At 41.1% G+C, this 17,273-nt stretch overlaps 1 protein-coding gene across 1 annotated transcript in view; it reads left to right on the plus strand.

Annotated features, from left to right (window-relative positions):
- Positions 1–2,520: 2,520 nt before the first annotated feature.
- SNX25 (sorting nexin 25) overlaps positions 2,521–17,273 on the plus strand; it is an 83,231-nt gene continuing 68,478 nt past the window's right edge. The window contains exons 1-2 of the mRNA XM_066548332.1: positions 2,521–2,764; positions 14,239–14,323. Of these exons, the coding sequence (XP_066404429.1) occupies positions 2,693–2,764; positions 14,239–14,323 (157 nt within the window). The 5' untranslated portion in view covers positions 2,521–2,692. The remainder of the gene's footprint in view (positions 2,765–14,238; positions 14,324–17,273) is intronic.

Raw genomic sequence — 17,273 nt, forward strand, 5'->3', positions numbered from 1 at the left:
CAGTCCTGCACCATGAGCTGACATGCAATTCCCTATTACAAGTGCTGCTCCAGGGCTATAACAGACATTTGGACACCTGCACTATTCATGCTTAGTGTCCTGCCTTGCTTAGCATTGCAGAAGCTCAGGGAAATTTGCTGTCTGGTTTTATAAATGCTGCTTTATTGCACCGTAGAAGTTATAAGGAAATGTAAAAACTCACAAGATCAGAGCATTGATTGGCTAGTAGAGTTCATTTGACAGAAATAACTTTTTTAGAGAGCACGAATAAATAAATCACTACTACAACCTCTGCAACAATAACTGTGTTTAAAAAGTAAAATTCAGGGCCTTGGTTTTGTTTTTTTTTTTTACACCTCAACTGACAGAACAGTGGCAATATTACCAGCTGCTTACAAGTATACTTCTATCTCTAAACGCTTCTATAGAGTTTACAGCTATCAGTTCTTAAAATGAAGCCCATTAGTAAATGCTTGTAAATTCACTTTGGCATAGTGTGGCTTCTGTAAGGAAAGCATTGCCTTTTACTCCTACTCTTGTAAAATGTGGAATATGTAAAAATTCTCTTAAGAAGGGATGCTCTTTTATGTTTGATCTTTGTATACTTTCAAGACTAATCAAGAAGAAGGGAGATTTAATCCTTGAAACAGATAGCAGCTAAAAAGCAAGCTCGAAGTGATGTCCATGTGTTAGAAAAACAAATTACTTGTTGGTGGAATTGCATTATTAATGTTTAGGGCTTGATATGCTTCAGTGATCTCAGACCTAGCAGGAGGTTAACAAAGCTTGGGGAAAAGGATATACCACTGATAGTGGACACAAAGAATGAAGAATTTATGGAACACATGGACATTTGGCAGAACTCCCAAGGTAAGGAAGAAACCAATAAACCCAAATCAGCAATTGTGCTGAAATCAGTTCCAACTTGATAAAAGGTAATTCCTGAAAAGGGAGATGACAACCACCAACTCAAGGACCACCGACCCAAGAAATCCACCAAATCAAAAGAAGGCTGAGCATACAGACTGATAAGCATGGGAAACAAGAGAATCATTAGCCAATAGAGGATAAAATACTCATTAATAAGAGAACTATTGAACTTGTACACAATGAACACTAATTCCTTTCTTTGCTAAGATATATAAATACTAATAAGTTTTGATATTTGGTGTGCTTGATTTGTTGAATACCACTGAGCACCCAGACTTGCACAACTCTGAAATAAGTAGTCAATGTCTCTCTTGAGTGTGTAATTATTGCCTTGTTGCACACTGGGTAATGAAGCTGATTTTTGCAGACAACACTCTGAAGAGATCAAGGCCTGCCAATTCAGCTGTGCTCAGTAGTTGCTATGAGCTGACAAATTTGGTGGAGCTGTAGCTGTGCTGCACCTATAGCAAGATGAACATGTGTCCCAAGCACAGCTGAAATAGGGCAAGCCTTGTGCCCTTCCAGGAATTTGTTCTCAGATCTACCACAAACAGATATAAAACATACAACAGAGGGAGGGTACTGACTGGAGGGCTGGCATGCTTCTGTTGGGGTGGTGAGGCTGTGTTTCTTTAGCATCGCTGTTCAATCAACTTTTTATTTCTCAATCCAGTTATTTGTGACTTCCTTTGGCTGATCAGAGGGGTGCATACCGCCCACACTCCGGATCTCCGAGATGCCGCTCGCCAAGGCTTTTGTCCCAAGCTCTGGTTAGGGCCTCGATGACCCGGTCTGATCATGCCAGGTCCCTCTGGTCCCAGCCCCCGTCGCGGGGAGGCGTTCCGTGGCTTTCGGCGGAGCCAAGCGCCGCACTGCAGCCCGCGAGGGATCCCCCTCGCTTCGTCCGAGCCTACCCGTTTCCTGGCCAGTGCCCGGGGACGCCTCCAACCCCGCCACGGCGGAGTTCCCTGACTCGCAACACGGTACTAGACGGTCTGGCCGGGCCCTGCCGTGGGGCGGTGCGGCAGGCGCACATGTCCCGGGTCCGCCCGCTCGGCAGGCACCGCCCCCGCCTCCGCCCCCTGCCCGGCCGGACACCGAGCGGCGCGGCGGGGCCTCCACGGCTGCTGCCACGGCGCTCGGCTCCCGCCGCCCAGCGCGGGGCAGCGCTGCCGCCAGAAAGCGGCCCGGCCGCCGCGCACCCTCCTGCCGCTGGGCATGAGCTCCGGCTCCCCCGGCGGCCGCAGCGGTGCCAGTGGCGGCGGCGGGCGGCGAAGGAGGCGGCGGCGGCGGCGGAGGAGGAGAGGGGGGGCCCTGGGAGCGGCGACCTTCGCAGGGGGCTGCCGCGGCGGGAGATGCGCTTGCTCCCAGCGGCGCCAGGAGCAGCATGTTCCCCGGTGCCGACAGCGCTAGCAGCACGGCCGGGCAGCCCGAGGCGGTGGGGGCCGCCGCCCCCGGCCCGCTGGGCTCGCACGGCCCCGGTGGCGAGGCGCGCCGCCGCAGCGCCCCGGCGGCCGCCGCTGTGGTCGGCGGCGGCGAGGAGGAGGCGGCGGAAGACGAGGAGGACGAGGATCCCGGATCATCCCGCTTCGTGCTGGCGGCGGGACTGGGGCTTCTGGCTGTGTCCGTCGTCCACCTGGGGCAGGAGCGGGCCGAGGCGGGGGGCGGCGGGCCGCCGTCCCTGGCGCTGCTGCTGCTCCGCCTCGCCCTCTACGTGGGCTGCGCCGCCGCTGCCGCCGCGCTGGGCACCCTGATCGTCCTGATGTGCCGCGGCCGCCGCCGCCTGCCGCCGCCGGACTTCGCCGCCGTGGCTCCGGTCCGGCCGGTCGCGGGGGTGAGTAGCGGGAGGGGAGCAGGCGGAGCGGGCGGTGGCCGCGGCGCGCCCTCCCTGCCCGGCGGCGGGCGGGGGTGGCGCGGCCCTCGCTCCGCCGTGGAACGGCGCGCCATCCGAACCCCGTGTCCTGCTGTCCTACCGCGGGCGCAGGAGCCTGCCCATGCTCTGCCGCCCGACGGGGCTTTAAATGGCAAAAGTTGTATTGGACGGTAGCAGGCGCACTGGAAAAATCAACACTTTGCTCCGGGAGAGACCTCCGGATTGCGGGAATGCTCGCAAGGTGGTTCACTGTGTTCACTCCACAGTGGCTGTGTCTCAAATCCTTTTCTGCTCCTCCCATTGAAATGTCACTAGTAAAAGAGAGACTTGGTCGAAGAGGCAGCTTAGTGTTCCTTTAATGCGTTCTCTGAAGTCGGACAGCTTCAGATAGTGTTATCATAGTGCTATTTTGTACTCAAGCCGTTGCAGAGCTGTATGCAAAAGGGAAACAATTTCATTTTCTGCACGTATTCCAAAATGTACTAGCGCACAAGCTCTTTGTAGCTCACAGCTTAGTCTTTTTCGGGTTCTTCTGAATGGGACTGATAGCACGAGGTATTTGGAAACTTTTTTCCCATCCACAACCCTGTTCCCCATCATCCAGTGCTTGGGAGCTAATCCTAGATGAGCCTGCAAAAATACTGCTGAAAATTTAGAATCTGCCCACACTTCTGCTTTGCAATGGGTCACAGGGATGTGGTGTTGAATGTTACAGCTGGCAGCTCCAGCCTGGAGCCCTTGGCCCCTCACGGTGGCTCGTAGGTGTGTTAGCACTTGAGCTGCCGCAGCAATAAATAGACTGTACTGTGTAAGTGCTATTTCCCTTCAGTAATGTTAGGATACCTGAGGCGCTCTGAAAAGGAAAAGGGAGGGAATTTGTGTCACCTGGGTGTGCAGCCTGGCTGTTCTGGTAACCCAGTTTGTTACATTTGGTACGCGTACCCTTCTCGGCAGTAAGTAAGTAGCGCTGTCACGTGTGTCTGGGGCTGCAGCCCATGCAGCTGAGCTTGCAGAACACAGCGGGTGCTGGCAGGGCAAGAGCCTAATACAAATCACTGGCTGAAACAGTTGTCTTTCTGTCTTTTCAGTCAAATTGCTAACAACCTGTAGTAGTGGTTTATTCCTTCATTCTTTGACCTAGGGAGAGAAGGAGCCTGTGTTTGGGAGCAATGTGCTTTTCCCGTCTGCATTTAATGGAAGGCGGCAGAGTATTGTTGCCCGTAGGGATCATTTGGCTGGGGGTTGTTGAATTCCCTGAATAGTACAACTTGCAAAGGTGCATTTAGGATATATGTGTGTCTCTGTCTGATAGTCATTTTGTCTTATTGGTAGATTTTTTTTTAAACATCCTCTTTGCTTTGAACACTCAATATCATACTCCACTTTCTGAAGGAAGTGAAGAACAAATAATGTGTATGAGCGTTAAGGTGGGAAGTAAGAAGGTGTAACACACAAGTGGTAAGCAAAAGGTGGGTACAGCTAGGGATTGTTCAGCTGGATTTTGTCAGAGGAGTGCTAGGTAACAAATGTGTGTTGGGTGCATAAGCACCTTCGAGTAAAGGACTATATGCTTTTGTTTTTAGCAATATAGCTGTGTTACACCAAACAGAAAAAATATGTAAGTGGATCAATTGATTATCAAAACAAGAATTCCTGTTCCTTTGAGATTTACAAGAATTTTTCAGTTTCAGTGTCAATGCCATAGCTCCAGTGGCATTTATGTACTTCTATACTTATCTGAGCATCAGGTGAGTTAGCTTACTTTTACATAGTACCAAACATATCTATACATAAACTTAGCAATCGAAATCTCCCTGCTGACACAATGAGGAGCAACTTTCAGGTTTGTGAAACAGCCAATTTAATTTGGGAAGCCAACATTTGAAGGAAAAAAAAAATTAATTTCTTTTCAAAGGTCTCCTCCTTTGTGAAAAATGTAAGCCTACTGAAAAACATAAGCCTACAGAACAGCAGTGAAAGTAGAACTGTCCAGAGACAAATAGCCACTTCTGCTACTGTACCATCTGCACTTTCTCTTTGTGATGTGTTACTGTGCATTTCTCTTGAAGATGTTTTGTTCATCTGTTGGATTTGTATATATAAATAGTGCACACCTGCTGTTGTGTTATCTAATTTATAGTGTTTGCATTTATTGTAGCTCTATGGGATGTGTTTGTTGTTTCAGAAGGGAATTGAAATTTGGTATTTAAAATTCACTGGTAAGGCAGCAGTACCTGCTAGAATCCTTTTCCCAGGATTGTTTTGTTACCCTCTCCCTGACTCCATTCAATTTTTTCTTTCCTCCCTCTTTGCACTGTTCCCAAAAGTTTACTTACATGAAAGGGATGTTGAAAAAAGGAGTGAGTCATTTTACCCTTTCTATTTAGAAGATGTAATGCCAGGCATCTTAATTGGGTTTCTCATACCTTCAATTTATAGTTTTATTGATTTCTTTCTGGTACCAAGTGGCTTCAGGACGGAAAAGCTTCTTGAAGAGTTTTTCTGAACATGATTTTGTGTATGTGTAGCAGACTTTCTAATTGGAGCTTCAGCAAAATGTAGGTGAAGAAAATAAAATTGTCTGGATAGGCAGCCTGGAGAAATGTAGGCCATTCACTAAAACTTCCTAATTTAGTTTGTCTTTTAATTTTACATCCTTTTGCATTTACACTGCTTTTTTGTCATTCAGTTGTTACTCTCATACTTTTCATACAGCCTTATGATCCTTTTGTCTTTTCTGGGAGCCAGTAGTAGTATGACAGTAAAGCTATAATTTTTTTCAGCCTTGTTTTTTCTTTTCCTCAAGAAGAAGGAAGAACTACCTGTTGGCCTAATAATGGAAAAAATGTAAGGTAAAAACCTTATTTTGACTGGCATCTCACTCTTCATGTGTTGTATGTACAAAATTTAGACAATTCACTTTTCATTCTTTGTGTGATTTTTCACATTGGGGTTAACAAATGAGGAAATAGTAAGTATTCAGGAATAAGTGTTTACTCTAGTTGTAGTCAGACTCAGCTCTTGGAAAGCTAGTGGGAGTACTCTTGACCAACTTCAAAGGGGAGTTGAATGGAGTCCCTCATGCTGAGCTGAATAAAGGGAGTTTTTTGTACATTCTCAATTCAGCTACCACTTAGCATGTGAGAGTTCAGTGCTGTTGATTTTCATGGACCTGTTCGTGCAAGTGAGGAATATAAGTGAGGAAGTGCAGTGTTGCAGGTTTGGATTTCAGAAGAGCAAGTTACATATATTTTTCTTTCATTTTGCCTGAAGTTCCAACTAGAGAAGCAATCTTCTCGAACATAAAGCTGTGCTTTGTCCATTTTTTGTGTAACTCCTTTGCGACTTGAAAGGTCAAGTCTTCCTTCTGAAGTCAGGTATCTCAGAAAGAACACTTGAAATCTGCTGAGAATTGCAAAGCAAGCTGTGTGATTTATATCCCTATGATAAATTGTGCTTTCAATGTATTCTTTCTGTAGGTCTGTTCATAAAAACTATCTGGGCAGTCTCCTGGCTTCCACATAAAAATCTCTCTTTTGTTGGAAGAGAGGTGTACAGGCAACTCATAATAAGGTCTTACTTAATACTTTAAGTACTTGCAGGTACTGATAATATTGGTAAATAGTTTCTATTGATATTGAAATAATTGGAATTGAATGAGTCCTTGAAATTGTACATTATATTATTGTCAGGTATTTTTCAGCACTTTGCAGGAGCTGTTTTAGGACAAGATGATTTGTGGTGGTGGAGAACAGCAAAATGCAAGACTGCAGAAAGACATGATGACTCAATTGTACTTTAGTGAGAGTGTCTGTTTTGTCTGTTTTAAAGGGGATTTTCACTTCTCAAGTACCAGTGGACTTGTTCATAGCAAAGATGGCCCTGGGTAAGAACATATGTAACCCTTTAAAATTGGAGTTTGCTTCCAAAACTCCTTTTACCTTGTGTGGTTGTAGAGGGAGATGGCTTTGACTCATGTGAAGAACCATGTTAACCAAGTTAGTGGGAAGGGGAAGGAAAACTTTTCCCACGTTCATGTGAGTTGTTTCTCTGCCAAAAACCTGGCCGAGATGGGGTTTTCTTTTCAGCATAATGTTTTGACTCTGATTCAAAGCAAAAGCTTCAAGTAACAGAGAGCTTGGTTATCAACTTCTTTTAAATAATGCAAAAAACAATTATTAGTTTATTAGATTTAAGTACTGTATTTTAAATTCAGATTAAGTGAATGATACTCTGTATAAAAAAGGATCTACCTAGTCTTTCTGAGACACTAACAGAAGGATAGTGAATGTGCTTTTTTTCCCAGTGAAAAGGGTACATGGATTTTAATGTCCTGTCTTTAGTTTCCTACAATTAACAGTTGTCAATTACTTTAGTATTTCTTTAAAACTCATCTCCTGACATATTTGGTCACTATTGTTTACTACAGTTTAATAGCTCTCAATTTTGCGTGAGTAAAGTAACACTCTCCCTTTCTGGCCCTAAAGCCAAATCACACTACATGTGATCATATTTTATGTTCCTAAAGCCTTGTTCCATCCTTGAACGCGTATTTTTGTGAATTTGCCATTAGTGCAGGGGGCATGGGTAAAGCTTTTTTTCATTGGATCAGGTTGTCTTTGAAGTATCTGGATCCTGGAACATAGTACTGCTTTTTATTCAAGCTGTAGGAGGATGTATAGTGAAATGGAAATGGTCCCAATCTTTCAAATGTGATGGCAGCTTAACTGAGGTTGAGTATTTGTCATAGTAGCCAAGCTGAGTGCTCTGCCCTTTGTGAAGAACATAAGGGAAGCAGAGAGAAAGGACACAGTTTTATTTTCCTTCTCTGTTGGACTTTTGCCATGAGATGAAGCATGTGAAGGTAAGCTTGGAGGAGCCCCAGCACCTGTGGAAAGTGGAAGGGTTGCCATCTGTGGGCATAAATTTCAAGTGGGATGCAAAAGAATTCTTGAGGTAATAAATAGTTTGGAGGAATTGTGAGGGAGAGGAGAAGCTTCCTAAATCCTTCAAATTTTGATCTGTATGCCTTAGTAAGACTTTAAAAGCATTTATGGGTTTTTCTAAATCTAAAGCCAAGCATCTTCTATGGTCTGTCTCATTCTCTGACTGCATAGGGGATATTTAGAGCTCTGATATTGCAGGATTTTTGTAAAAACAACAGCCTCTGGTTGTGGCACTTTTGTCACACTTTAGACTGTTTTGGGCTTGCAAGCAGATATTCTGATCTAGTGCCAGTCTTTTAATTGATGGGCTGTTTCTGGATTGAAAGGAGAAGATATGTTTAGTGCGTTTTTAACAGAACTCAGAGTCTCATGCATTTATTCTTAGTTCTGTCTCATTTATAGGCAGGTCAATAATGAGCCTTTGTTGATATGGTTGAGTTTACTACTAGGAAAGTCATGAAATCAAAATAATAAAAATATATTTCAGCAATTTCTACCAATTCCATGAATATTTTAAAATGTTAAGGGAATGTTGCATGAATTGCAAGTGTTCTGCTATAGTTCAGCAGGGGCCTGTGGTTTGGGCATTTCTGGTACAGTTTATTTTTAGGGATCTGTGGAACATCTGTTATAATTTGGGATTTATAAGCCTTTTCAGAATTGGAACTTTGTTAGGACTGCATATGTTGTTTACCTGCAGGTGTAACTTTGGAGTGATAACTTTATTACAGGAGACTGACCTCAGGAAATTAAATGTTTTTCAGACTCTGATACTCATTTCTTTGTCCCATAACTCCTTAGCAGTGAGCAGACTTAGTTTTCCACACATTTTTCATCATCATGTATATTTAGAGATTTCTTGTCTTGTCATGCAAGAATTTTCTGATTCCTTTCATTGGATCTTTTTTGTCAGCTCTGCATTTTATTGTTCTTGACATTTAATTTTCTCAACTTTGTGTTGGATTGACATCTCATATTTTGCTGTGAATGGGCTGTTTTTACCTTTGTAGGGACTGCTTCTCACATGAACAGTGTTCTATGATTCAAAACATAACTAGGGAGCTAGCTCATTTCTCCTGATAACCAAGCTCTGCTGAGTCAATAAGGATGGATGGTGGGCTCCTAGAGATCTTGCTGTCCAAGTCTCTTGCAGGGAGATCCTAAGGGTGGCTATAAAACCTGTGTAATAAGGTCAAGAGTGAAGACATCCTGCGTTCAAGGTATGCTTTGACATTGAAAATAGTGTAGGCATGTATCAGAAACATTCTGAAAATCACATCAAGTTCTCTTGTATTGCCAAGTCTTGGTTTCTTGCTCTCTGCAAAGCACAGCAGCGGAAGTTACCTAAGGAAAGAGCCAGTTACATAGAACACTGTATCCTCTCCCAAGCTGTTACTTCAAGTGGCTAAAAAGATAAAGAAATCATGTAGTCATGAGGGGAACAGATTTGTGTTGTGTCTATGGGAGGTTTTTGTGACCAGTCATTCTATACCATTTTCCCCTATTAAATATGCACAGTGAAACAGAACAAGGTAATGGTAATAAAATGAATGATGATGGTTCATGTGGCATGCTGTGGTGCTCTTGAAAACAGAACACCCTGTAAAATGTGTGTATGGTAAAAAGTCATGTGCAGGGAGGGTATATCAATAGGCCTCTCAGGAGTTTCTCTCTGGTTGCTAAGCTGAGACTCTGCAACTCAAGCATGATTTTGTGCTGGCTTTTCTGGCTTGCCAGCAATTTAGTTTTCATACCATATGGCTCTTTTGGCCTTGAAGTATAGACCATAGGTTCTTGTCATTTCTTTTTACAGAGGAGGAGAGTGTGGAAATGTTCAGTAAATTGGGGCTATGCCTGTACCTTGAGAATTCATTTAAGGCTTTATTTTGATGGCAATATTAAAAATTCCAGCACAGGATAATGCTGTATTTCTTGCTGAGCAGTGATTTGAATGCTAGCTTACCTATTATTTCTTAGCTGTACTTATGGAATGAAAGTAGTACCCGAGAAATGTTTCATTTTCATATTCTTATTCTTATCTGTCTGATATTCTATGAAATCTCAAGTGAAGAAAGTTCTATCCTGATTACGAAGTTTTTACAGTGCTGCAGTTTTACCAGTTTTAAACAGCTAAGATTGAAGATCCCTATATGATAAACAGAGTTTACATATTCTAGGAGCTACTACATTAGTAGAAATAATGAGATGATATCATAAAATAATTACCAAGATAATGATGCTTAAGATAATAGGATTAACATGCTTTAAGTATGTTGACTTTTAAATTGGTAGTTATGGTATCTGTTAATGCTGACTGTGACACATATATATATGCCTTGTAATCTTAAATAGACTATAAGTAAAGATTAAAAAATATCAACTCTTTTGTACATAAATTTGTTTTTGCATCATTAGTTGAAATAATGTTGGGATAAGAACATCTATATGAAGTAATATGTGGATAAAAACACATCTATCCACGTCTGTTAAATATGAATTTATGAAGAGTTCAGTGAAGTATTGTTTGAGGCTGTGACTCTTTGTTATCAAGGTCCAGTCTGATGTTAATGTATGTTTTACAAAGATAAGAGGAAAGTTAATAGGGCAACAGTGGGAGGAAATAGTAACTATGAGTAACTGGTTGGTTTCTATATGCTGAATTAGATGCAGCCTTTCCCTTTTAGATCAGTGATTAAACTGTCTTATCCACAATGCCCGTTTATATTGTGGCATCTGTTGTGATCTCTGCTCTAGTTTTGTTGCAATTGAGTTAATGTAATAGGAATAATTGTAAATTTTTCTCTGCTTCTGGCTTCAATTCCATGGCAGAGTAAGGCTGCATGTGGTGTGCCTGTAGCAGGTGCCTGGCTTTCTGCTGCTATGTTTTAAAAATTGCATTTGATACAAAGTGTTGCAAATGAATTTCTTGATAGTGGAAAGTACTCCTGTGTTCTCTGTGCTTTGCCATTTGTTGAGTATTGTTGCTGAAATAATTTCTTAATTCTTTTTCATTTAACATTTATTGTTGTCTTCAGAGCTAATTTAAAATCACTTATATAGTTTAAACCAATAAATGACATTTACTTAATTTTTGAATCTGTAGGAGACTGAACCTAGGACAGAATTTCAGGTTCAATGTCAGCCTTTTTGTTTCTTGACCGATTCAGACTGTTTTTTTCTTCATCATAAATAGTTTTCAAAAGTATCAAACGATGAGTGTTGTTCAGAAGTCTACAGGAAATGCACACATCCTTTTTTTTCAGCCTCTAAGCAAAGTCAAAACTGAAGAAAACTTGAAGAGTTCCAGGAAACAGGCCTCCCTGTTTGTTAGCAACTTCATTCTTAGCATGTACATTCAAAATGTTCTCCACCCCTACCCCTTCAAGTCCTTTTGTTAAGTTTTATTTATGTTTCAGTCTGGTTTCTGTCATTACTTACCAATGAAATCTACAGACAGGAACCCAATTGTCTTGACACCAATTAAAAAAAGATACATCATTGAGGGCTATGATAGCGCAAGTCAGGACTTAGAGGAACATGCCAGGTTTTAATCTGCATAAAAGAGCATCTAAACTAGAGCTTTGACTGTGTTAAATCCATTTACAAATGTTTTTGGCTCAGTCAGGGTTATGCCAACTATTTCATGAAGCCTGGCACCATTTTTCTTTAGATGAATGACATGAAGAAAAATGTGAAAACATTCAAATCTAAGCTTTCTAGCTGAAACTGTTTTCTACATATGCCCTGCATCTGACTTGAGTCAGGGGTGGGAAGAAAGTCTTTCAGTGAAATATGCTGTATTTTTCATTCTCTCAGCTGTTAGAGCTGAGCTTGGACTGTGAATTTTCTGAAATCCTTCTGTTATCACAGATGTTGGTTATCAGCATTACCAGGTTGTTACTGTTATTTTTAAGGTGTTTACTGCCATATGTCATCTAACTTGGGAGTGCCTGCTTATTTAATTAATTCATCACTTTTATTGTCACAGAAACAGTACTTTTTGAAAGCAAATCTAAACTAACAAGGCTTAAGTCTTGGTTCTGCTAAATGCAAGTTCATAAAATGGGAAAAAAATGAGTTTGATCACTTGTTTTAGACAAGGCACCTTTAGATCTGATATATTATTAATAATGAAATTAAATTAACAGCTCTCTGAAGGGTCATCAAGGATCATGAATAGTTCAGGTTGGAAGGAATATCTGGGGGACATCTAGTTCACTCTCTTGCTGAGAGTGAGGAAGATTGAGAGATGGAGACCCCACAGCCTGTCAGCACTCCTATTCTGATACTTGAGCAGCCTCGTGATTAAAATAGTTTTGTCTTGTGATGGAAATTTCCTGTGTTGCAATGTTTCCTAATGTCCTGTGCATCTGCAAGAAGAGTCTGGCTCCCTTTTCTCTGTATCCTGTCATTCAGTAGTTGGAGACAGCAGTAAGGTCTCCCTGAAGTTGAGTTCTTAATCCTGAAGGAACCCAACTAGAATCATAAGTTAATAGTGGAACAAGCTACTTCTTGCAACTATAGATCCCCTGATCCCCTCTGAAGGTTGCTTTCCTTTTTTTTTTTTTAACTTGTGTTTAAACTAGTTTTGAAAGGAATAATTTGGTGAGCACTACATTTGAGCACTTACTGATGCTTTAGGCCATAAAAAATGCCTCCTGAAATGTATGTGATGCAACTGTTGATGCCTAAGTTAGCTTGAGGTCACTGATCTCCATGCAGGTAGGACTCAGTTCAGCAGAAGGATTGTAGGGTACCTAAGCTGGCATGAGTGTTAAGGAAAATGGAGTGTGTTGAGCATGGATCTTGAGTCAGGATTGTTGGCTCGTGTTTAGGAGTTCTTTCTTCACAGAAAGACCTGAGTGAGTTTATTTAATTGGGTTTTCCCTTCCCCTAAAGTACTTGGGGTATTTCACGTCTCTGTGAGTCTTCTCTTTTTAATTTTTTAAATAATGCAGCTTCCTGCTGCAGATAAAGCAGAAAAATCCTGAAATAATTTTGTGACTGGCATTAACACAGCTTTGAACAGTGTTGAGGAAGTGTGATTACATTAGCAGCTGGAGATGATGTATTGGAGCCTTACAAATAGTGTTAGGTGACCTTACAAAGAGAAAAAATACTTTTCCTTACTGTTTAGCTGGGTATGGCTGAAGCTTTTAGCAGTGGTCAGATCAAAAAGGGGCTTGGAAATCTAGAGTGGTTCACAAAATACTCTGTTCTCACTCCTCTTTAACTATAGTCTTAATAGTGAGGGGGGACTGCAGATGGAGGCAAATGTGCTGAAGTCTTGCTGCTCCTGCCATTGGTAGTGTTGTGGAGGAGGGAAGAAATCAGCGCAAAGACCACAGTCATGGTCTCAGAATTGTGACTGGAAGAACTCTAGGGAGTGTTGCTGCATTCATCCAAAAGGTGGAACAAATCAGCTGTGGGCAGGGGGGCACTCAAGGCATGGAAAGTACCTTTCCAAGTCACTTTGCTGTGTGATAGGTGTGAGTGAGCCTGAAAAGCTTCATTTTACTGTTAAAAGTAGTGCACAGACTCCTTTATCTAGATTCTATTAGATGAACTTTGTTAGACTCTCCATGCACGCATCTGAAGTAGACAAAAAACATTAAACCAAAATACAGATTATTAGCCTGCAAATTGGCTGAAATAACAGTATATTACCTTTAAGAACATTAAACTGTTTTTTCTTCACGTTTTTGCTGCTTTCCTATTCTCTGTGTGGTGAATGTTGGAGGGATGGGGATGTTTCTGAAGTGCTTTCCCCTTAGGAAGTAGAGTGAGCTCCAAGCAGATTGACAGTGGGAACAGTTTCTATTTCTGTTTTGAATTATACTCCTTTCTATATAAATACATCATGAGTCACTGTTCTTTATCTATACCCTGAAAAATGTTTCTCCATCCGCCCACCTGTTTGGACACTGTGGGAGTGAATACTCCAATAAAGACAAATATTTGTGTAGGACAGCAGCTTAAAATGCAGAGGGCCAGAAGTATCTTTGAAGAAAGAAGCCCAAAAAAATGTGAACCAAATAGGAGATATAAAGGAGATATAAAGGCTTCTCTTTTGTTTTAAAAGTAGTTTACAAGGATAAATGAAGTCCATTGTCACAGCAGGCTATAAAAATGTTCTATTTGCTGTGAAAATACAGAATAAAAGAGTTCTAGTTGTTTTGTTACGTGCATGTCCTATTCTCAGTGCACTGTCTTGCAAATGAATACAGCCCCTTTCTACCCAAAAAACTTCACTTAAGATAATTTTGCAAGTTGAACAATGTGTGATACACAAGTATTAATATGTACTTAATAAACAATGTATAATAACCTCATAGACAATTGACACTCCTCTCTTTTACCATATGAGGTGACAATATTTGCATAAAGACCAAATGATACATTACTATTGCCTAGAATTCCAGTTCTATTCCTTCTGTAACTTTTAGTTTATTTCTTCCTCTTATGATATATATTCTGTTTTAATTTCAGAGTAATTGGTCTGGAAGCTTTCATGATTCAATCCAATCAAGGAGAGTGGTTATTTCTCACAATATGGATAAAGCACTGAAAGAAGGTGAGTCTCAGGAGCGTTAGAGTCTGAATGTCTCTTGTCCTTTTAGCAAACCATAACTGCACAATATTCCAAGACTTTAGAATATGACCCTGGTTTCTTCCATGATATAAAATGTAATGGCAAGGTCTTAGTCTGCTGAAGAAATCCACTGTAGTAGGTAATGTGATGTTGCTTTTGCTATTCAGCTGGTATCTTGTCATTGTAGTGGCTGGTTTTTACAGAAATACATTGAAATATAGTCCTTAATACTTATGCACAAAGCAAAGGGGTAACACTTAAAATATTCTTGACTGGGTTTTCCTGAACTGAGAAATCTTGTAGGTTCTTGCATACAGTCTTCCCATTTAGTGCAATCCTTGCCATTAAAACTGAATCTAAAATCAATATTTGTATTTCTGACTGATAGAGTATATCAACCTTTTGTAAATATTTTATCTAATTTTGAAGACTTTTTCCTTTAGGATTTCTTTGCAGCACTTTTTCCTGTATTTTTCATAAATTAAGACTATCTTTGAAAATTATCATTGCTTTAAATGGGTTGGTTGTCTTATGACACCTTGTTATGTTTTTGAAGTTATTTTTGTGAATAGCTGTTAGCAGGGTATGTAGCAAAATTATAAAATTAGAGCACTACCTACCTATGTCATTGAGATGGATGCATGAGGCCATCCCTACTCAGGCTGAAAGAAAGTTACTAATACTTAAATGATTCATTTTTCAGAGTTAAATACCTTATGCTGTGACAGCTCATGCCTTTCTGCTATTTTTTTTTTTCAGAGTAGCTTTTACCCTCCATTCTCACGCTGAATTTTGGAAAGCAAACTTGTCAGATTTTGTTTTATTTCTTCCAGGCCTAAGTGATGAAGCCAACTTCTCTGTTTTGCAGTTTGACAAAGATGAGGCTGTACTTTTTGCTCTACCATACAAAGTGGTTTTGGTTTGAAAGGTGACTGAGTCATCTTCAGTTTAAGATACTGAATGCAATCATTTTGAAATACTGAATGCAATCCCAAAAGCAATAGTTTATTTTTTATTAGCACAAAATGATCAGTCTCTATGAAAATAGACAGGACTTCTTGCCTGTGACAGTTCTGAAATTTGTAGTTGTCTTGATGTGAATGGTGGGTTTTTTTTTCTTTTTTTGGTTTTTTTTTTCCCCCACAAGTTTGTGGTTAAATAAAACTTTATTACTAGTAATATAAAAAATACCATCTGTATTTGTGTTTCCAATCTTGCAGTGATTAGGATTAAAGCATTTATAAATGTCGTCCCAGGAATTTTTGACAACTTTTTGCTGTCTAGGTGTAATGTGCTACTCAAAAAAATGCTTTAGAAAGCCTTATTCATTTAGCTAGGAGACATTCAGTTGTAATGGGGTTTCAGTCTTGGGGACCAGTTTGGACTCTTAGTGCTTCTTGAGATTTTAGGATGTGGGTTTTTTTGTCTGGGCTTTTTCTTTTTCCCCTTAACAGATTTTACTTCTTTTTACATTACCTTTGAGACGCATGGATGATGTCATCTGATGTCAGAAATGCTGTTGCTGGATGTGAAGAGACAGCCCTTTGGTTAATTCTGATTTCTTCAGCTCTGTTTCATCATTGTGTAATTAAGTTGGCCTTGCCCCCCTCCAGAGCTGCCTGTTAGTCATGCCATGCTTTTGCTGGTGTTATAGCCAGGCTGTGTGGTCTTTTCTCTCTGAGTTTGGTGTGCTTCACCTGAGGGTCTGTGTCACTTCAAGCTGCCCCTTGCTTTACTGCGTTTTTCCTGATGTTCCCATCATGGTCTGTTAATGTAAAGATCTTTGGTTTAACTGAAGGAGTCATCCATGTTTCTGTTCCAACCATCAGTCTTATTTCAATAACTAGTAGATGTTTAGATAGTTTTCCTGTGATAGTCACTGGCTGATAATAGTTGTCTGTGTCTTATACAGCTTGTCTTGCTGTACTAAAATTGTTGGGAATCATCCTTTTACAGTGTGCCTCACACTAAACACCACCAAGAAGGAGCTCTGTATATGTTGGTTCACAGCTCTGCCCTAAATGCCTTTGTTATTTTCCATTAAGAGCAGAGCAGTGTATTAGAGTGCTGCTTCATTATGAATAATAGGATACTTGCCTTAGCTGTAGATTCAAGGTGGGGGGGGGGGAAAGCTGTGAATTAGCCCTGCCACAGTGTGTTGTGGCTTATGAAATCTAAGAGTTCAAAATCAGAACAAGTGCAAGGTTACAAAGATTTTCCTTCTTGAGCATGGCAGAAAGAAAAGGCCTTTAGTTGTCAAGCCTCCTTTTTAGCTGGTAGTACTTGAATAGCTTACATAGAAATATGTACTTTTCATGCTTTCTGTTGAGAGATTGATTTGATTTTTGTTTGACCTTCGTTTACCTTACAAAAAGAGAAGATAAGCCGCTTCTACAAATACTCTTTGGTGCTACCTGCTGCTTGTCTGGATTCCATGCACGCAGTGGTGTGGTAAGAGGTCTCCTGAGAGAGGCTGTGCTCAGTCCCTCTGATGCTGCTGTGCACAGTGTGTACTGCTTGGGTTGAGGCTGCAGCTGCCAGGAGAATGATCTGCTGGGGGGTAGCTGGCCTCCCAGGAACTGAATTTCATTTTCTGCTTTTATTGCTCCAAGTCCTGCGGTCTTTTTGTTGTTTTTCACAGTCAGTCTTTGTCTCTGCAGTTTTAGCAGTGCCAAGAAGAATGGTCTTCATATCACTTAGCTGCTTCACTGGGTCATTTTTGAGTAAGTAGAAAAGTACAGGCCATAGCTCAAATCCTGGCAGAGCTCTACTGCTGAAATTGTTCTGCTGTGAAAATTCACCTGCTTCTTAGATCTTAACATATTTCCTGCTGGAGAGCCATCTCTTCTTTTGGAGTGGGTTGTCTTCCTTCAACCCTGCCTTGAGGTGAACTTTTTGGAAATATTTTGGGTATTTAATTAGATTCTTTCTA

Source organism: Molothrus aeneus, chromosome 4 (assembly GCF_037042795.1).
Source record: "Molothrus aeneus isolate 106 chromosome 4, BPBGC_Maene_1.0, whole genome shotgun sequence".
Lineage (NCBI taxonomy): Eukaryota > Metazoa > Chordata > Aves > Passeriformes > Icteridae > Molothrus > Molothrus aeneus.